This window comes from Sceloporus occidentalis, unplaced genomic scaffold (assembly GCF_023333645.1).
Source record: "Sceloporus occidentalis isolate IW3139 unplaced genomic scaffold, rSceOcc1.0.p SCAF_34, whole genome shotgun sequence".
Lineage (NCBI taxonomy): Eukaryota > Metazoa > Chordata > Lepidosauria > Squamata > Phrynosomatidae > Sceloporus > Sceloporus occidentalis.
The window spans coordinates 1,461,798-1,483,687 of NW_028317014.1; the positions used below are offsets into that span (position 1 = coordinate 1,461,798).

The window sequence follows — 21,890 nt, forward strand, 5'->3', positions numbered from 1 at the left end:
GGTACTGACAGCTTGGTAAGCGAAAACCACTCGGCGCCTCTTTCTCTCTCTTTCGCTTAAAAAAAAAAAAAAAAAAAAAAAAAGGGGGGGGGCTTGGGGCGGCCCCACTCGGCTCCATTGTCGGGCCGGCCCTGCATACGAACACACACAATACGAAGAATCTTTGTGATCGTCTTTGTCTTCATTTACTAATCTCCCTGGTCCCTTCTCCATTTTGCCTACCTTATCTATGCAGCATCGCAGGGGTTAACAGGAATGGAAATCTGTAGGTTCGCTGTCAGTAATTAAAGGGCCGTGCGAGCGACTCTATTGGTCACCTGCAGGGGCCTCCTCTGGCATCAACCAAGAGTTAAAGGTCCGTACGAGTGATTCGTACAGACCTTAAACTCTTGGAGCGGGGAGAACAGTGGTATCCCCCGGCCAAATTGCGGCACCAGGATTTTAAAAGTCTGTACGAGCAACTCTATTGGCCAATAGAGTCGCTTGTACAGACCTTTAACTCTTGGAGCGGGGAGACCAATGGATGGCAGAGGAGGCTCCTGCCAGGCAACCAATAGAGTTGCCCGTACGGACATTTAAAATCCTGGCGCCAAAGCTGATGCGTAGTGCGTACCGCTAATAAAGGTATCATCTTTACTAAATTTGCTTTCTCTCTTTTTAATGGCTAACATGGTACAATCCTATACATTTAACTATTAAACATGGAGCTTTATACAGTAATGTGGTTTAGCACTTAAGAAAAATGGGTTTTATTTCACTTTGTTCCAATAAATTTCCTGCATCTGCAGACCTGCAAACATTACAATGGCCCTTCATGGTTTATGTGAAAAGCTAATGAGGTCCTTTTGTCCATAGACCTTCATTAGTAAGAGCATCCACTGAGTAATTAAGACTGAGCTATTCTATTGCTTACCACAAGGAATTAGGATAAGGAATTAGCGTGTTTGTGTAGTAGATTAGGAGCAAATAGAACACAAAAACATTATAAATATGCAGGTGTCTAAAACGTGATATCATGTACACTACACGTAAAGAAAAAGAAAAATAATGAAAATACAGTATGTTTTAATACCTTGGTTGTTTTAATGTGATACTAGTAATTTTTAAAGAAATTGGTGGGAATTTTTATACTGTGGAGTAGGACTGTCCCGGAAATTCATGCGTCTTAAACATACAGCCGATACTATCAGGTTACAGCTGAACTTACAGTGAACTACAAATTCCCACCAAGTTTAGTTGAATCTGCAAGTTCCCAACACTATTTAGAAGAATCTTTCAGCTATTCCTAAAATGTTCACAGAAAGTAACAGGGTCAGTGTTCTTCCTGTAAATTAGTAAGAAAAGTTTTGGCAACAAGCATTATGACTTATCCCTAGGTGGAGTGGTCACATGAAAATAAAAAGTCATTTAAGCGACTCTCAATAGGCAATCAAGAGATTAAAGTAATGGTTGAAGGCACACTATGACTTTTTGCTCTCTCATTACACTAACTGGTGCAGCAAGTTTACTCCAAGTTGAGTAACACATGGAATCTTTCAATGGCTTCAAGAAGGCTCACTGGGGTCTGAAGATGTGAGTCTACACAATGCATTTCTCAAAAAAAATGACAGTGACATTTTAATGTAAGCTCACTTTAGTCAATTATTAGTTATTAAACAGTTTAAAATGATTTAAAATGATTCAATTTGTTCTGTTTTTCCATAAAATTATTCTTATATGTACTTTTTAAGATGCCGTTGGCACTCCTAATAACATTACTAACAAAGAGCGTGTGAGCTAAAGCATGGATGCAGCTTGTCATTTGCTAGTCTACTACCCTAGGATTTGTACATATAGAACACAATTCTGTTATTCATTTAATTGAAGGCTTGTTATTTTGTTTTTTTTCATTAAGCAGGAAAACGTTTGCATTTTTTTCTGCAGATCAATGCAAAATATGTTACAAACAACACACAGAAGGAAATGAGTCAGGTTAAGGAGCAGGCTAAATTTAAATGGTGCAAGTCACAAAATATCCTTTAATATAATAGGAGGTGTGGTTGTTAAAGCTGATACCGCTTCCAAATGCAAAAATAAACTTGGTTACCTATTGTTACTTTTACATGTTACAGAATTTCCAGCTTTTGGCTTTAAATAATATTTATATTTATTAAAAAATAAATAATTTGAATCAGATAACGCAGCATTTTTACTGAAACAATGTATTCCTGATAAAATTCACCCAAGTCTTCTTTAAGTCCAGATAAGTTGTGTAATAAATATGATAAAGATCATTAAGAAAAACGTTCTTAGATACTTAGCTCCTCCTAGATTTCTGAGAGAAAACATCGCATTTCTAAACATAACTGTTTTTCTTAGAGGTTTTGGTTCTAAAATTCCTTAAGCACTAGACCTTTAAAAAAATGTTGCATAAAAAATAAAGTATAGTTATGGACATTAATAACAAAATATTTAGCATAGAAATTATTTGTTTAGGTATGTATATATATATATATATATATATATATATATATATATATATATATATATATATCACACTGTCACAAGATACCTGTGTTTGTATTAAATCCCATACACATCCCCCAAAAAAACATAAGCACAAAAGTTTGCAATAAAAAAATCTTAGCAACCTTTTATTAAAAAAACAACAAAACATTTAGTTGCACGTGCAAATATATACAATATACAAATGAAACTTTTATATTATGCTCTATAACAAAACAACTTTGAGAAAGAGATGAAAATTGATGTGTTCCAGTGATTTATACATTTATATATGTACAAAAAGTGTAATGCTTAAATTAGTATTTGGAATATATAGTTGTATACTGTATTTTCAGTCATCTGAAATTAAATATACCTTTCAAGACATACCGGTTTAAAATGCCATTGCATGCGTTAGTAACATTGTTTGATATGCGATATACCCTGAGAAAGTCTGCAAAAGACCTTTTAATTGTGAAGATCAAAATGTAATTAAGAAAATCACACTAACTTCTGACATGGCTCTAAAACCCTAAAATACAAAAAGTGATAACTGTCAGGGTCTGGACCAACCGGATAAATATAATCTTGTATTCTTGCAATGGTTTTTGTAGGTATGGGCAACTTTGCTGATGCAACCTTTGTCAACGCAGCTGCTTTGGACTAAAATACATTCATCTGAGTAGCTGGACATAATGGAAATAGTAATCCAATGCAGCTACAATAACAGGAATCCAAATGCTATTTGTACGGTATGGGCACAATGTTATAATTTGAAGATAAAATCTATACAATAGATCAAAGGTCCATAACCACCAGGATTAAGGTATTTACTAAATTTGTCAGTACGGAGTTGCTGTTTTTGTGTTACATTTACTACTTCTTTCATTTAAAACTCCTGACCATTTAGCTGCCTGAGAGGGCTTTAATTAAAACCTCTTTATTAGGTCAAGGAATTGTGGAATAATACAACACTGCAGATTATGGCTGGGCAAATCCATATACAATTTAGTTATACAACATAATATAGCATAGAAAGCTAGACTCTAGAAGTAAAAGTATGTCCAGCCCAGTATATAGGGGTGTGTTATAGCTCTATACACACATAAACCTAAATAAATAAAAAAAACATCATGACACACAACATCTGGAAGACAACATGGGACAGGCTGGATGAAGAAGGGACTTTCTTTAGGAAGACTGTGAAAGCTAAATCAATTTGATCTTACAAATATTGTTTTTATTTTATTGGTTTAGCCTAATATACATTATTTTTACTACCACCGACTCTAGTCTTTACTAGTATACCTTGGCAATATGAACTAGGTTTATAACATTTGCATCATCTTCTGTTCAACAATAAAAATTACAAACACCATGTCAAAGTGTTTTCATTGTCAACAATGTAAAAGAGCAAAGTTATATGATCAGTCCCAACAGATTAGGTTTAGAGACAACCCTTTGGAATATAACTAATACACTATATGACCAAAAGCATGTGGACACCCTTCCTACTTATTGAGTTTAGGTTTTTTAGCAACACCCAATACTAACAGGGTGTTAAAATCAAGGACATTGGCAGCAATCTCTCTCTCTCTCATATATATATATAAACATTAGCAGTAGAATAGGTCATACTGTACACCATCATAGAATGGCACCTTAGTCATATAAGTCATAAGTCAATTTGTGAAATTTCCACCCTGCTAGATTTGCCTCCCGTTCGCAGTAAGTAATATTATTGTGATGTCAAAGCGTCTTTGAGTAACAACAACTTCGTCATGAGGACCACGAACATTCAGAGTGGGGCTACAGAGTGCTTAAGCGTGTAGCATGTAAAAATTGCCTATCCTACAAACTGCCTCTGGAAGCAACATCACCACAAGCACTGTGCACCAGGAGCTTCATGTAATGGGTTTCTACGGATGAACAGCTGCACACAAGCTAAAGATCACTATGTGCAATGCCAAGCATATGCAGGAGTGGTGTAAAGCACACCGCCACTGGACTCTGGAGCAGTGGAAACGTGTTCTCTGGAGTTATGAAGATCTGATGGAAGCATCTGGTTATCGCAGATGCCAGGAGAACACTACCTATCAGAGTGCCTACTGTAAAGTTTGGTGAAGGAGGGATAATGGCCTAGGGCTGTTTTTTAGGGTTTGGGCTAGGCACCTTAAATTCATGTTAATGATACAGAATACAAAGATATTTTAGACAATAGTATACTTCCAACTTTGTGACACCAGTTTGAGGAAGGCCCTTGTGTTCTAGCATGACTGTGCCCTTGTGCACAAAGCAGGGTCCATAAAGACATGGTTTGGTGTGGAGGAACTCGAGTGACCTGCACAGAGCCGTGACTTCCCCACTGAACACCTTTGGTATGATTTGAAACGCTGATTGCAAGCAAATCCTTCTTGTCCAACATAAGTGCCTGGCCTAAAAAAATTTCTTTTGGCTGAAGGGGAACACATTCCCACAGACATACTGCAAAATCTTGTGGAAAGCCTTACCAGAAGAGGGGAGGCTGTTATAGCTGCAAATGCGGGGCTAACTCCATATTAATGTCTATAGTTTTTGAATGGGATGTCCAACAAGTTCATATAGGTGTGATGGTCAGGTGTCAACATACTTTTGGTCATACAGTGTGCATTCTTGTTATACAGTTAACATTTTACATATACCGTATTTCCTCGATTATAAGACGACCCCCCAAAATCTGAATATTAATTTAGGAAAAAAAGAAAAAAGCCTGAATATAAGACGACCCTAGAATTCTGACAGCTGGGAAAGGTCGGCATGATGGACGCAGACAACCCCCGCTGCTAACCGCACCTCCTTCCGGCTGCAGCGGAAGTTGTCTACGCGAATCGCGTAGACATCTGCACACTGCTCCGGCTACACACCGAGGAGTCAGAAGCACCGGTAAGTGGGGCGGGGGGGGGGGGAAGGGACAGGAGGATCCAGGTCCCCTGTAGCGCCGCGGGGATCTGGATCTTAGTCTCATAGTCAGACCTATTTGAGGTCTGAGTATAAGACGACCCCGATTATAAGACGAGGGGTATTTTCCAGGGCAATTTGCTCTGGAAAAAACCTTGTCTCATAATTGAGCAAATACGGTATTTAATGCTTTGGTGCAGGGAACCATAAGGCCAAATGTGTGGGGTATTTGCACTACTGGTTTTAGCCAGATCTAGGCATAAAGTCACTCAAGGAGACAAGGAACGAAGACGACATTTAGCTAAAAATGACCTTAAATATGTATATCTTATGATTAAGGTATTTCTAGGAAACATGTAGGAATTACATCATTATTTATCAGCTGTAATCCTACAGAATCAGTCGATGGAATGCGTTGAGAAATGTATTTAATACTTACAAAGCAAATGCAACAGATGGTGTACCAACCCCATCATATCAACTTTTCACAGAATCATTTTAACCAACTATTTTTCCCTGTAGTTACAGAAAGAGCTGATCTGAGGATGACTTTAGACCATGTTCTGTAGAGTGTAATGTGCTCACAACAAAGCGTGACTGAGATTATATAAACCTTCTAGATCATTTGGAGTGCAAGGAGAAGGGTGTGCCTGTTTTCTTGAATATAGAATCGAAAAGGAATTTTACTTTGGTTCATTATAAACCCCTCATTGTGAAGATCAAATAAAAAACTTAAGTTCCCAAAAGAAGGCTGTATAAAAAAAAATCCAAATTATTGCTGTATGTATTTTCCTTTAGTGCCATCACTCAACTTACAGCCTACTTTGTACATAATTGCTACTCAACGTTCTGGGAAAAGAACAGTGTACACAAATGCAAATGCAATATAAAACGTCTAGGCCATCATGGTACGTTTCACTGACGCCATTTCTGGTACAGGGGTTACGAAGAATAAGCATGATTGTTATTAACAGTGTTACCAGTGGAACAAAACACAACCTTGATTTTTAGATAAATCCCACATACAGGAACCAGCTAAGAAAAATAAATAAAAGTTTCAAAGACATTTAAATGTCACCAGTGAAGGACGGTCAATGGAATGCTGGCAGGAAAAGCATCAGCAAAGTGCTAAAACATTGATTTTTACTTCTCCCAGAGAAAATAAAATGCTGACAACCAGGATAAATCCATGAAATGAATCATGAAGATACAGGGAGAATAAAGGGTGGGATTTCCAAGGTATTCCAAGGGGTTGGTATTTACTCTCAAAAGCAAAGCACTTTGTGGTGTTATATGGAATACTTGCCATTACTATTTAACGATATTTCAACCTGATTATGCTTTCTTACAAACAATTTACATACAGACATATATAAAACAAATAATTTGCTCAAGAACATTTCCACTGCCAAAATTATGCATAGTTATCCTACAATCAACAACAGTCTTAGTGGTGACGAAACAGCGAGAACACTTCCAAAAAGCCTGCTTTTAACAGCAGAGCAGGCACGTTTTCTGAAAAGTCACATACCATAAATATAGCACTATATTGCCAACAATTCAACCTGGCTTTAGAGTTCTAGCCCTTCTAAACAGTAACTTGCTTGTAGATGCCACCAACAGTTCTTCCATGATGACACAACAGGTTATTTACACGAAAACCTCAGGTTTCTTTTAGTTTCCACATTTACAAGGAGTCTAATAGTCATTAGTCATCGACTGAGTTGCTTCAATGAGTGAATATTACCTTTGTTCCATTTAATAGTGTCCTCAATACGTTGTCCCAATCCCATAAATGGCCAAAATATATGGGACAAGACATCCTCCAGATTAATAAAAAAGTTCCCTATGTGTTCATTTGACATGTTCATCCCAGAACATCATCTCCATACAAGATTATAAAGGCCCTCTCTTGGCCTTTTAATGCAGAAATAATTTTCCTTACAAAAAAGCAAACACAAACTATTGAGCTGCATTGACCAAAATGTTATAGTGCAAAAAAGGTAGTCTAGAGGCTTAAACTTTTGATTGCCTTTCATCCGTCCATTCTTGCTTAGTGTTCTGCAAGGCCTGTGTCTTCTTTTCATCGACCTGGACATAGTCGACTCTCTGTTCCTCGGACAGGAAAGGTTTCTAAAGTAAAATATAATTTTGTTAGACACTTAGTTATAATAATGTTGCTCATACTTTCAATTACGCAGAAATCCGGGAGAGATAAGGGGTAAAAAATATCCAGCAACTAGATGTAATCTTATCACATCTAAAGAAATCACTTGTGAGTATGAAACACACATATAGATACACTTATATAAACCGATGGTCCTAAAATGTATCACATTTTACTAGTCAACAGTAGCAGAGAATTATCGTATTATGTGAGACCAATCCCTTCTGTTAATTGGGCTGGGCATAGTTTAAGAAACATCCTCATGATGTATATTAAAACCAGAATTGCTAAAAGAAGCAATATTTGGTCTACATCTTAAAAGGGGAAAGCCTCCCCACAAATTGTCACTTTTGTTCAAAAGAGGGTAGGATATATGTTTTTATTAGACTTGTGCATTCATCTTGAAATGAAAACGCTGCAACTTACCCGGCACATCCCACCGGTCTCCCTGTTCTATCAGTTAATAAATGCTAGAACAGGGAGACCAATGGTATCTGCCGGACAAGTTACGGCACCAGGAGTTTAACAGTCTGTACGAGTGACCCTATTGGTCGCCAGCAGGGGGCTCGTCTGCCATCAACCATTGGCAGACGAGCCCCCTGCTGACGACCAATAGAGTTGCTCATACGGACATTTGAACTCCTGGCGCCAGAGCTGCTGCGGTACGCGCTAACCCCGTATTAACCCCTTAACCGGAAAAAACGAAGAAAAACCGAACACGAAGAATGTCCATGAATATTCGCCCGAAGAGAAGACAGGAACAGGCGAATATTCGTGGAATACGAAGATTTTTTTTTTCCCGAACACGAAGATGTTTTAGGATCTACTGAAATCCCATGTGCATTTTAAGGAGGCATCTGTTCTCATTTTAAGAGGTCCTACTAGACTACTAATACTGTACACCATCACGGAAAATCAGAAGTCGTTCTAAAGCAAGGGAACTCATTGTTGTATGCATTCCTTACCTTTTGGACAGGAGACGGAGATGCAGAATTAAAATCTAATGCCAAATAGTCAAGGTTGAACTTTCTAGGCCATGGAAAACTCCCGCTACCGGGAGATGATCCCTGTCTCTGCTCCTAGTGGAGAAAAAGCAAGTCATTATCAAAAAGAAGATCAATTTCTAGACCAGAAAAAGGATGATTAAGTAAATAGGTTACAGCTGAAATGTTAAAGTGGGCTCGTTGTACACAAATTGGGTGGGTGTACTGAGGTTGTTAAAAGAAACACAGAATTTCATAGCAGATAACCATGGTCCTTCTAGTTTGCCCATTTTTTTCTTTCTGTGAAGAATACTTGATCTTTTCTTATGTTCGGAATAACCTGAGCTGATATTAAAGATCTTAGAATGCATCTAAAAGCATCCAAATGTCAAATCAGTTAATGGGCTGCATATGCCTAAAATAACTTTGGTGGTGGGGTGTTTTCTATTAAATTAACAGGTGTTCATTTGGCCACGTGGCAGCTGCTTGATGTATTTCTGTATCCTAGAACTTTATGATAATTTATTACTTATAATAAAGAGGTGTAATATGCTTTTTACATCTTACATAAATGGCCACGCAATATGTGCGTTTATGTTTTATAGTAGAGGGGCTGAACATACTCTGCATAAGGCATAGTTAAAATGCTTAACTCTTCCACAAACACCCAAGTTGGTGAACACATCCCATTCCAGAACCTATCATGTTCCACGGGGCCGGCCCGACAATGGAGCCGAGTGGGGCAACTGCTCCAGGCGGCACTTTTGAAGGGGCCCCAAGTCCTTTTTTTTTTTTTTTTTTAAAGCGAAAGAGAGAGAAAGGGGCGCCGAGTGTTTTTTGCTTACCAAGCTGTCAGTACCCGCTCGGTGCCCCTCTCTCTCTCCTCTGCGGCGAGTCTTCCTGTTCGGTCTCGGTGCCGGCTTGTAATGCTGAGTGCCGGAAAATTTCCGGTGCTCAGCATTATAAGCCGGCACCGAGACCGAACAGGAAGACTCGCCGCAGGACTGCTGAAAGGTAAGTACAAGGGGGGGCGGCAGGGACGGAGGGAGAGGAAGGGTAGATAATGGGGGGGGGGCGGCATTTTAAAATTCGCCCCAGGTGGCATTTTGCCTTGGGCCGGCCCTGATGTTCCAGATTTAAATTTACCTACAAACCTACATTTTTTCACATGAATTACATAAAAAAAGTGGTGAGCACCAGCACAGAGCATGGAATGGTATACATAGACACGTTTCCATGTTAAAAAAAAAAGCATCAAAATTGTACCCAGTACTACTGTCTGCAAAAGTTAGCAGAGCAAGATGATACTTAGCTGGCTAGAACAGAACATGCATGTTCCTATATTAATGGGGGTGGTGACAACATGCTATTTCAGGATCTATGCTATAATTAAAGCAGACAGATGGTGGGTATTTAACATATAGCTATGGAGCTTTAAATCCTTCTTTATACAAAGTCAGAAACAAAAAGTACCAAATATAATTTTATTCATGCAAATAAAATGCTAATCAAAAATGTACATGCAGATGGCAGTATAAAAATGGTAAACATCCTTATAGAAGTTGTTTCACACTATATTTTGTTCCTTCATATTTAATAGGAAGGTTTGTGTCAAAATATTCTTTTTACATTTGTGGAGCACTACATGAGCGTGGCACCAGGGATTACTTACACTTGATTTTTTTTTTTTTTTATCTCGTCAGTGTTCAGTAGTGATATTTTTGTGTATAATACCACTTTTATGGATGGCAGAATTTTGACATATTGCGGCTGAAACTAAACTATAGACAGATATGCTATTAACTAACACAGGATGATCCAGTGCCATCAAAATAAAACAGTCTAATTAATTTCAAACAACTATAGCCTTTGCTTTTTTTCAATCATTCTATTCAAAGTATAACGGTTGAAAAGTAAGGGAAGGCTTTACCTCGGTGAAGTCGGGACAAAACCTGACAAATGAGTACAAGACTATCTCAGCTTGGAGAGACGCTAAATAATCACTAGTGTCTGACTATTTTGTCTCTGTGGGACAAAGAGAGAACATTTCTACCTACCCTGGTGTTTATCACACCTCAGCTGAAAAACCTTTGTAAATATTTTTCCCCCTCACCTGAACCCATACCCCCCCCTCTTTCTCCTCTCCCAACCTTTTTAATGCAGGATTTAGGATGCTGGACATCACATGTTCTTTTCATTTTTTCTCATTTTAACTTTTGTTTCTGCAATGTTAGAACCTCATATCACACGCTTATAAATCACACATAAATTAAAAATATATTAACTTCAGCCTGAGTGTAAAATAGTAAGGCCTGATAGTTACCATTTGAATATAGCTTTCCTCTTCTTCTCCTGGGACAGAACTGGCAAAAATACCTGCCGAGTTAATGCAGCCGCTTTCGGAGGTGACAAAGCTGGTGCGATTGCTAGCAAGAAAAACATAGAAGAGGTCAGAGAAGCATGTTACAGATGCTCTGAAATGCAGCCAAACCCTGACATCGCATGTATGTCCAATCGAAATACCTTTCTACTACGGCATTAGTAAAAACAACAGTGCGCAAGTGCAATCTGCTGGGAAACATTCAAAAGGACCAACTTGACACTGGGTTCATAGAAAATTTTGAAACAAGAACATTTTGAAATAAGTTGTTAGCAGGAAGAGGAAATAACGAAATAACTGCTAAAGGTGAAACGTTAGTAGGATAATATGCAACAGACACGTTGCACAATAAAGGTATAACATAAGGATAATGCAGCACACAAGAAGTACAAGAAAGAAAACAAAATTGTTTTTTTTTTTTGTTTGTATAGAGAAAACCTATTGAAACATATATTTCTATAGTCAAAGCAAACAGACTGTTAGGAGAATCATGTTCTTAAATTGCATATTTACTTATATACTTCGCAGAGTGTTTTTATATAACATATATATTTCATAAATTTATCCAACAGCTTGAAACTATCATTCTACGTACCGTGCACATTCCATCGTGCAGCTCATTTTGTATGGAATTATACTAACATTCACTTATATTCCCACCGACATACACTGTAACCCTTTAAAGAAAACCATGTTCCCTTTTTTAACATAGTGCTAATCGTTTAAAACCAAGGGAGAGGCATGTCTGCTAAAAATATATATGTTTCCATATTTCATAAGCTGCAGGACTTCCTGTTCTTATAGCTCCCTATATTTAGTAGGAACTTGACTGTTTAGACCATGGCTGCTTATAAAAATACACATGCCTTCCCCATTGTTTCGAGAACAGTGTGACCATACTAATAGTGATCCTAAACGCCACCATCCTGGTTTGCCCTCCAGTGTTCTTCACCAAAAGGGTGAGAATAGGTGGGAAAAACGTCTCACCGTCTCATAAATCAATGCCTCAAATAAAACAATGGCGAAAGATCTTTAAGCAGGCATCACAGGGACATAAAAAAGCCCTTATAACTGATATAAGTTCTGCTGGAAATATTATTTGCAAAAAAATAGCATATAATAGGCATTATTATTAGATGCTTTCTGCTGTCATCTGCCCAGAAATGTGCTGACAGCTTGTAGGAGGTTTTCCCGAATGGTCCTGATCTCCTCGCACTGCTCCAACAATCAGTTTGTTGTGACCAGTAGTTACTGGCTGGTTAGCAGTCTCCAAGGATTAAATGGAAAATGACAGCACAAGACACAGCATATCTGTACTACCACATATTCAATCTAGTTATACTAGAGTTCCCTGTTGACCCCACTAGTAAACAATCCATTTAGCATTGAGTATTAAATGTATGATGCCTAAAAAGAGAACTTCAATTTCTGACAACTTACTAAGGCACAGTCCAGGTTCTGGTTACAGGCGGGTGTTCCCTAATTGTTGAAAGGCTCCGTAGATCCAAAGGTGGTGGACGCACTGTAAGATATAAAACGTAAATGTTGACAATGGGGGGGGGGCGTAGTTGAAATATTTTTTCAGGAACAGATACTGAAGATGCACATCCCAAGCTTTTTTGAATTCCTTTACAGTAATCACCTGTATTACTTCCACTGAAATCATATTCCACGTATCTTTATTTCCAGGTACTGTAAAGTAGAATTTCTAATTAAATCATGCCCACATAGTTCTTGTACTTCTCTTTTTATTAAACATACACTTCCCTCTTGGACTTTATTTAATCCAATGACATATTTAAATTTCTATTGTGTCTCCCTTCTCTTCTCTGGTGTACATATTAAGATTTCTTTTATTTGTAAAGTATACTTTATTGCGTTTATCTTTTGCCATTACTCAGGATTGCATTATATTTACTAGCATACACCTGATCTTGTTATTCTGATGGGCTTCTTATGTTGCATTTTCTTCAGTCTTACTACTTTCTTTATGACTGGTGCAGAGTGCAGACAAAAGGGCCAAAGTTAGATTTAAGGTCTCCTTAGATATAAAAGATATACAAGAACCATCCCACACGCAAATGTATAATAATGTAAAGGTTGATGTATGCAGAACATAACCTGATACTGGGGTGATCAGGTTAATATGGGCAAAATATGATCAAAATGATTGTAAAAAATATCGATAACTAATAGACAGGGCATAGACACGAGACACTGTTACTCCACCCTCATGTTGCTTCCAGTAGCTTTTTGGTACTGTTAACGCATGCATAATGGGGCATCTAGGTTGGTGGAGAAATCAGAAAAAGGCATAAATGGCCCTAACATCAAACGGCAAAAAACCTTTGAAATGTTTTTTTCAAAAGGGAAAAGGTGCTTTATCCAAGTGAGTTAATAGCAGCTACAAAAAATAAAAAAAATTGCACCAGAATTTAAACAGGCATGTTTACTCACTTTTTCTTCGTGGTTTGAGGTCCCGATTAACTGGTGGAGGTTCCAGGTCTGTAGGAAGATCAGGCAATGGACTGGTAACCTTTGAGTTAACAGGTGCATTAAAAGTAAATGCAGCATTCACTGGACTCATAGGGATATAACCATCAGTGCTGCATTCTGACTCAGAAGCTGGTGGAGAAGCATTTGGGTTCATTGGGACATAGCAGTCTTCTGAAACATCTGAACTGATGGAATAATGGCCAGCAAACCTAGGCTGAAAGAACAATGGAAGAGAAAATGTGAGTGTCCCAAAAAGCTATGTGTAGTTTTAAATTTGAATAACTACAATATATAAAATCAAACCAAGCTCAAGCGAGAATCATTCTGGGCTCATGGAGAAGTACACAGAGTTATCAGTGTAATGTGTGAAAAGAAGTGCTTGTAAATGGCTATTGACACCTATGGTATATTTGGCAGAGACAGTGTTGTGTGATTAGTCTACATTTACGGTATAAAAAAATAGGTGCTGAAAAAGAAAAATCAACACAATAGGCGAGGAAGGGCAGATGACATATGGAAAGTTTAGTGGAAGAGGGAAAGACTGTGGTGGAGGTGTCTATAGATTTAAAGCGGATGAGAGTAGAGGCAAAATCCAGATATTTAAAAAGGCTCTCATATAGGTAACGGGATGGTACATTATCCCTTCTTTTACTACTTAAATATACATTAACTATATACACAGCCAAGTGCAACTCAGCAAATGTCCACAAGGGGTCTCCCATTTCTCACTATATTTCTTAGGCTCTGTGTTGAATAAACTTGTATCGGATTGGTACCTTCTTTTTTGTGTAACTCTTACAAATTATAAAAAAAAAAAGAAAACAAATATGAAATGGAAAAAAATAAAAGATAAATGGGCTTAGTCAGAACAGACTTATCTTGTAGCGATTTACTTGCTAATCTAAAAATCTCTCTAATCATGATTTATATCAGCTATCTTGCTTTTGCAAAACTCTGCAAAACGTACCTTTTTATAATAATGTTTAGTATTAACTGGGTAGCCCTTGAGTATTTAAGATGTTTATACTGCAGATTTTTTACAAGCAATATCATCACAAATGTGAAGAACTGAAATGAAAGGATTCAGACTCCCTCTGCTGTAGTTTGCTAAAAAAGCAAGATGGGAACGTTCAGTCTCATATCTGTAGATCTAGGAAGTTACTGGGTTATTATTTCAGTGACAACATCCATTTCACATATACATACCAGAATATCTAAGTGCTTCGCACATGACAGAATGCACAAACATCCTGCACATCACTGGGGAATTGTGCCATTTTTTACCTTCTCAACCATTTTACTGATAAGCTACCTCTAGATTAAGATGAGCCCTTAGTAAAACTGTTTTATAGAACACTATGAAGTTCAAAGCCTAGATTTGTTGTCAAACAAGTGTCTTGATGACAACTGCTCAGCTAGGGCCGGCCTTAGGGGTGTGCAACCTGTGCGACCGCACAGGGCGCCATGGTAGCAGGGGCGCCTGCCTGGGACTTAAAACATCGTTTTTTGTTTTTAAACTTTATTTAACATCATTCATGTTAAATAAAGTTTAAAAAAAAACGATGCTTTAATATAAGTCCCGGGCAGGGGCGCCGAGCGGTTGCTCGTTAAGTTCTCAGCAACCGCTCGGCGCCTCTTACTCTCCGGCGCTAAACATGAAATGCCGGCACCGCAGCAGAGCGAGAAGACGGATGTCTCCCGCTCTCACCGCAGGACTCCGGGAACAAGGTACGTGTGTGGGGGGGTGTAGTTTGAAGGGGCAGGGGGGGGTGTAGTTTGAAGGGGCAGAGGGGGGGTGTAGTTTGAAAGGGCAGAGGGGGGGTGTAGTTTGAAAGGGCAGAGGGGGGGGTGTAGTTTGAAAGGGCAGAGGGGGGGTGTAGTTTGAAGGGACAGAGGGGGGGTAGTTTGAAGGGGCAGAGGGGAGGGGTAGTTTGAAGGGGCAGAGAGGGGGGGTAGTGAGGGGGGGCGCCAGAGGAGTAGTCTGCACAGGGCGCCACAACGCCTAAGGCCGGCTCTGTGCTCAGCTATAAAGATCATTAGCAGACACAGTCCAGCACAGTTCCAGCACCTCTGTAGCACACTTATCCCTCGTTGTAGGTTCTCTAGGTGAAGGAGGTTAACAAATTAACATTAAAGACACAGACCTCACTGTACCCTTCCAGAAGACAATGTAGGAATGTAGGACCTGCTGTCTAAGAGGCAGAGCCCACCCAAAATGTTAATTTATGGAGATCTCCTATACTTGGTTCAACCACACTAACACAGTAGATGTGTGTAGAGAAATAACTAAACGACATTTTAGTACAAATGGCATCTGGCACTGAAGTGGTTCTTTATCAGTTTGCTGATCATCAGGGTTTTAATACACTTAATGTATACAACAATATTTTTGGCCAAGTTATGTTATCCCATCAAATTGTAATTGATAACCTTAAAAAGACAATAAGATTACCAACCAGGTTTAAACTGAGCCTCTTATCTCTGGACCTCAATGAGTTCTCTTCTTGGTCACCTGTCATTAAAAGACAAAAGGGAATCCTGGTATTCATTTGGAAAACATCTTTAAAACAACAGTGAAGATAAAGGCAATAACGTTAAAGAAATTTAATATATTTTTAAAATGTGTGTTTCAAAGTGTTTTTACTGCAGATAAATAAACACAGAGGACAGAATCCTGTGCTGACGTTGATTTGCGCGTGTCTGTTCATATACACGTAAAATGTGAGACTCATAAGATCTTCTGATCTGCCTTGTGTGATTTAAACAAAGAAGTTCTATTGATGGCTAACATTTCACAGTAGGCAAGGCATTAAACATTTGTGACTTTTAAAAGGGACTTTTTGTTGTAAATTAATAGTGTCCATACAAAACAAGATGAGCAATGAAAGAATTTTCTTTTATGTTTATCAAGTGCTTTTAAAAGAAAAATCCACTTCCAGGGAAATTAAGTGTGGCAACTAACAACGGGATAGTAGACATCCTGCTGCCTTGGAGTAAAACTCCTTTACTTACATGAAAAAGGATGCACACCAAAAATAATGTACTGTTAAGATTAAGTAGAACCATAACAGTGGTGTGTTGACTACTAACGATATAATTGAAATATGCTGCTACTCTAGGCCATATCTTCCATAAGGGTAGTAGAGAACTATTCTTCGGGAAGCCTTATGTGGGTGTAGCTCCATGTCACCTAATGCGTGTTTTTTTTTTGGTCTTGTTCCACCTCCATTCTTCCCTAAAAGGACTTTCATTATTCAAATTTTGACAAGACATATGGTACTAGTGCCTATATAAACCTGCCCTTGTATCTCTCACTGAGACTGAATCTCCCCGAGCACAGCCAAGACAGCACGCTTCCCTCTCTCATGGCTTGCAAAAACAAGCTTGGCGTGATCTGGAGAGGACAACTTCTACACATGGAAGCAGACTTTTTACGACTGTTATGTTAAACCTGATATTTAAATGATGTTGTTTCCTGGGTTTAAAATGTAGTTACTCCTAAACACTGGACTTTTAGTGGTCCATGGCCCCTGCTTGTAAGGTACAAGTTGGGGAACTATGTCACAAAGCTTTTAATGTGATGCCCAGTCCGGAGATTAATAATTGCTGTCTCTAGCGCTTTGGGTATATTTATATGGTTCAAAAAGTGTCACTCAAAAATGTCAACCACTGTGTTGATATCCATTGTAAAGAAATGGTTTTTACCTCTCCAGTTCCTAACACTGTCCAAGCTTGAGAGGGAAATTCTTCTGGGAACAACTCCAGATAAGCAATGTCCATTCTGGATGATTCCACAAGAAATGACCTCAGGTCTCCCTTCAGAAAAATGGTTTGGCTTAGGTGGTCTTGGAGGTGGAGTGCTGGGCAAAGGCTCAACTTCATGTATTCCACAGTGGTTTTTCTCAGTTATAATAGACGGTGTTGAACAAGGTCCCAGCAGTGGGGAAGAGGAGGAGAAGTCACTAGATGAACTATTAGATTCTATGTCTTTGACAGCAATAAGATTTGGTGGTTGTACATGATGAGGGTGAATATTAACATTGAAGAATGTCTGGTTAAAAGGAGGAGACTGCATGCAGTCAAGAAACACATCCTCTGATGACGTTTGCTCTAATGACTTGTCAGAATTCGACCAAGCATCACACCTGAAATGGAGAAGAAAGCATACATTTTTAAATCAAATATACCATTCTTTCAGGCATTCACGTAAAACCATTGTTTCCATTTTACATATGATAGGAAATGTATCAGTGCTCTCCCTAGAAGAAAAAAAAAAAATCAATCCAATCAGTGTCTGCTTTTTGTATCACATGGCTATTAATTATTTCCTGGGGGAAAAAAAAGTATGAATTAGGAAACACTTTACATTATAGATTTTTTTCTGGGAAATACATTCAGCAGAACCGGGAATGTTTCAAAAGCTGCATTTAGTTACCATTGTGTTGCATTCAGTAGAGCAGGTGGAACACCTCTAAAAATATGAGTACCTTTCTTGTTGGTTGCTCTTGCTTTCAGTGTAAACTGCAAAAAACAAACCCTTTTGGTAGTCTCTAAACCGTGATCATTAAAACTTTGTACCTTATTACAAATAGATAAATGCTGTAAGCCTAATACAGTCTTAAAAATGTATTCCATTGCCCGCGCCAATATCTAAGTTATAGAATGTATTATTCCCATACTTGTCAGCGCACAAGATGGCAAGAGTCTACTTCATATGATGAAACACACTTGTTTCAGCTGCTCGAGATGCATTTGGCTATTTTTAAACTGAAGTCAGAGTTTTCCGTCCTCCATCTGATTCTCACAGATGATACCAAGTAGGAGGGACTCTGGGATCTTTTTAAGTGTCGTTTAGAGAGAACACTCAGTCCTGCTTTCCTTGGATTCGTTATTAAATAAAATGTATTCAGAGAAAAGAAAAAAAAAAAAGATATGCAAAATTATTTAAGCAAACAAACCCACATTCATGTTACTTACTCCTAATGCTACCACTGAAAAGGAAACTACAAGGTAATATGATTAGATCTGGTAACAGACATAGACTAATGGAATATACCAAAGTAATCTTTAGTTTCATGCGGTTTGTAGTTTGTATTAAACTTTTCTTTTAGCTGCTAATGTTCTTTGAGATAGCCTTAATGGATTTCCACCCCCCCCCAATAAAGTACAACTCCAGTTGACAACAAAGCAAGAGAAACTAGAGGATAAAAAGAGCAAAAGGAGGCCCTGAAAAGTTAGCAGCATTGGGGTTCTTTTTAGCTGATTGATGACTGATAAAAGGCAGAGCTACACAACTTCTGCAAAGGGAATAAGACGACACCATTGGTCAATGGCCCACTGGTGATTTGCCCAGTTTTGCCAGTATGTATAACACGAGTACTATTTTAGCATCATCACGCATACAAAGCTAGATTTTGGAGTTAATTATAAATCAGTGAAAAACGTGTATGTACCTTGCCAAAAAAAGCAAAAATGGTTTCATATGCCGTGTGTTTGCTTTTACCACACCGAGTGTAAGAGCAGTCCGATAACACAGTGTATTCCCTTTGATCATGACCTACATTTTATTTTTATTGGGCAGAAGAGACAAATATACCAAATCCAAGCAGTGGGACCTGTGAAAAAATGTGTTTTATTTATCATTTGGTTGCTAGTGTTTACACTGACTGTCTGTTCCACATACCTGGCATTATTGAGCTTCCCACTTTCACAGTTTGATAAAAACAGATAGTCTGGAATGAATAAGGATTCTGATTCACTTCGGTTCTCTTCTGTCGGGGTATCTGCAGAAGCACTGTCCACAGAGTAGGACGGATCGGTGATTCTTGATGTGTGAGTAGATACTGCTGGGGACGCTTGGACAGAAGAGTTGGTATGAGAAAAGCTTTCGACGGAATCTGTTTAAAAGAATAATCCCAGTGTTAGCATATTTACATGTCTGGAGTCTATACACATACCATTTATTAAGTATCGAGGCAGGACACACTGGAGTCCAAGTTGTACCAGGTGTTTATATTTCCTAAGAACACTGATAAACACAACCAGGGACCTGGGCCAAAAAAAAGACTGTTGACATAATAATTTGAAGATCTACAATGGTTTGTAGATAACTCACACAAACAAATTGTGAAGGCAGAAAGAGCCAACTGGCTCATCTTCCCTGCCTATATAGAAAGAGTTTTTAACTATTTATTGATTGCAACCGACAATACCTTCTAGAAATCATTTATAGTTTGCTTGTACTACTTCAACTGGGAAGCTATTCCCCATACTTACCACTTTTTCTGTAGTATAAAGTAAAATTGTAACGTTGGTATATATATATATATATATATATATATATATATATATATATATATATATATATATATATATATATATATATATATATATATAAACAAGAATTGCTAAGATACACTTGCTTAAAGGGACAATCCAGCCATCATATGCACTTTAATGTGTATGACAACTGTGTAGCCCCTTTAAAATGTTTGTGTTGTCCCTCTTGCAAAATGTAGAATTCCTCCCATATGCATATTCCTCCCCAGCTAAATGCCCTGCAGATGATGTGTTCAGAAGGTATACTTGGGACTCAGCTTCGGGACTGACCCTGGGGTTTGTTGGAAATGCTTTCCAACCACTGATGGTTTAGCCACCATAGTGACCAACAGAATATGATTTTATTGGATGGTTCTATTGGTTGCCATGAAGGCTGCATCAATTTTAAAAGTTTGCACAATTGTGGTTTTTAAAGATAGACAAAAAAAGTGTCGGACTATATGAAGTCTTACAAAGTTAGCACTATATGTAAGATGTTATAACAACAACCATTACATAATAGCAGGGGGGGTTCTCTTTCCCTAAACTGAGCATCACTTTTTTGGTATTAAAGAGTAATCATCTTTACATGCACAATGCCTTTAGGGATTTCTCTGAATTACATTCTTTGTTCATCTGGGGTCTATGACATTTTCATCCACAGTTAAAGTAGCTGGGTTTTTTTTTTCCCATTCGAATCCCTCTATTTCCTTTGAGCTATACAGTTCAAGCAGTTTACAAGCATGGAAAAAACACAGATTTTGGCAAACTTAAGGCTCAAAATTCCTACAGTTTTACACTGTAATAAATAAGTCCTCATATTTTGCTTTATTTAGACTGCAGAGACACACGCACCCTGATGCTGTCTGCCTGTGGAGCACTTTGTTTTTATATTAGAAGGGTGAACAGGAGGAGTGTTTACTCCATGTACGCCATTTTTTTTAAAAAATCTAATTGTTGCACAGAGCTATTGCTTGACAAAAGGGGTCCTTTTACATATACATGACACCCAACCAAATATATATATATATATATATATATATATACACACACACACATACATACATATACATATACACACACACATTTACTTAAACACACACAAATCTACAAAATTGCAGCTAAGGCCTCTTAAAGTCACATTTACCCCCCCAAAGAAAATAAATCATACAGGTCAGCCCTGTTTTACTGCAGTCCTGTTCCCCCTGTTTAAAGGAGCCATCTTGTTACCCCATCCGAGAGGCCAAAGATACCATGCATTTGTAAACTATGTTTGTGCACAGAAGTTAGTAACAGGCCTTGTCGTGGATATCTAAATAGAAGAACATAGTTTCCAATAATTTCAAGAAGCCTTGTCACAGTCACTTTGCCCCGCTGTTACTTTCCAATACATTTTATTTGCATCCAAACAGAAAACCAGCCAGCTAATGTGGATTTATAATCCATTTTGGCTTATGACTGATGCTAGACCCAAACAGACCATTACACTTGTACTTACATCGGATCTTGTGTGAAACAAGTGCATCTAATGGCTCAAAGAAACATTGTCTCATACAACCTATTTCCGATACCCTAGCTTTGCATCTCCACACAGTTAGAAGCCAGCATGTTAAAGGGCGACTACAGCCCTATTTCAATTAAAATGCATTTGGTATTCAACAGCTATTACAGTTAGAATTTGAGACCTTCTGTTTCAATTACCTCCTCCCCTACCTGGATATTGTGAAAGCAGGAAGCATACTTATGTATGCTTAATCAATCATTTGGAGCTGCAGTTAACATGTATGTTAGCTGAACACTACTATTCCATCTTAAGGCTAGGTTTCCACTTGTTTTTTTTTTAGCTAAAAACGCCCATAAAAACGCCAATAGCGCCACCTGGCGTTTTTTAAGTGAAAAAACGCAGCAGCCAGATGTTAGCTGTTCTTCAATAGGAAATCGCAGAATGCCATATCCACTTGCCGTTTTTTTGTTTGGCGTTTTTTCAGTCCTCTTTGGCGTTTTTCTGCTTTTTTTTGGGCTCTGTGGCAGTTTTTCAGAATCACAGCATGTTGACACTGGCGTTTTTTGCAAGGAAATCTTGGCGTTTTTCTCCAATAGAAGTCTATGGGAGAGAAAAAATGCC

The 21,890-nt window shown here is 38.2% G+C and overlaps 1 protein-coding gene across 1 annotated transcript in view; it reads right to left on the reverse strand.

Annotated features, from left to right (window-relative positions):
- Positions 1-7,437: 7,437 nt before the first annotated feature.
- Positions 7,438-21,890, reverse strand: part of LOC149298128 (GRB2-associated-binding protein 3-like) — a 58,623-nt gene continuing 44,170 nt past the window's right edge. Inside the window, exons 3-10 of the mRNA XM_089487762.1 lie at positions 19,131-19,344; positions 17,153-17,592; positions 15,904-15,959; positions 13,409-13,661; positions 12,392-12,473; positions 10,895-10,997; positions 8,554-8,667; positions 7,438-7,554 (exon numbers count right to left, since the gene is read on the reverse strand). Coding sequence (XP_089343888.1) covers positions 7,438-7,554; positions 8,554-8,667; positions 10,895-10,997; positions 12,392-12,473; positions 13,409-13,661; positions 15,904-15,959; positions 17,153-17,592; positions 19,131-19,344 — 1,379 coding nt within the window. The remainder of the gene's footprint in view (positions 7,555-8,553; positions 8,668-10,894; positions 10,998-12,391; positions 12,474-13,408; positions 13,662-15,903; positions 15,960-17,152; positions 17,593-19,130; positions 19,345-21,890) is intronic.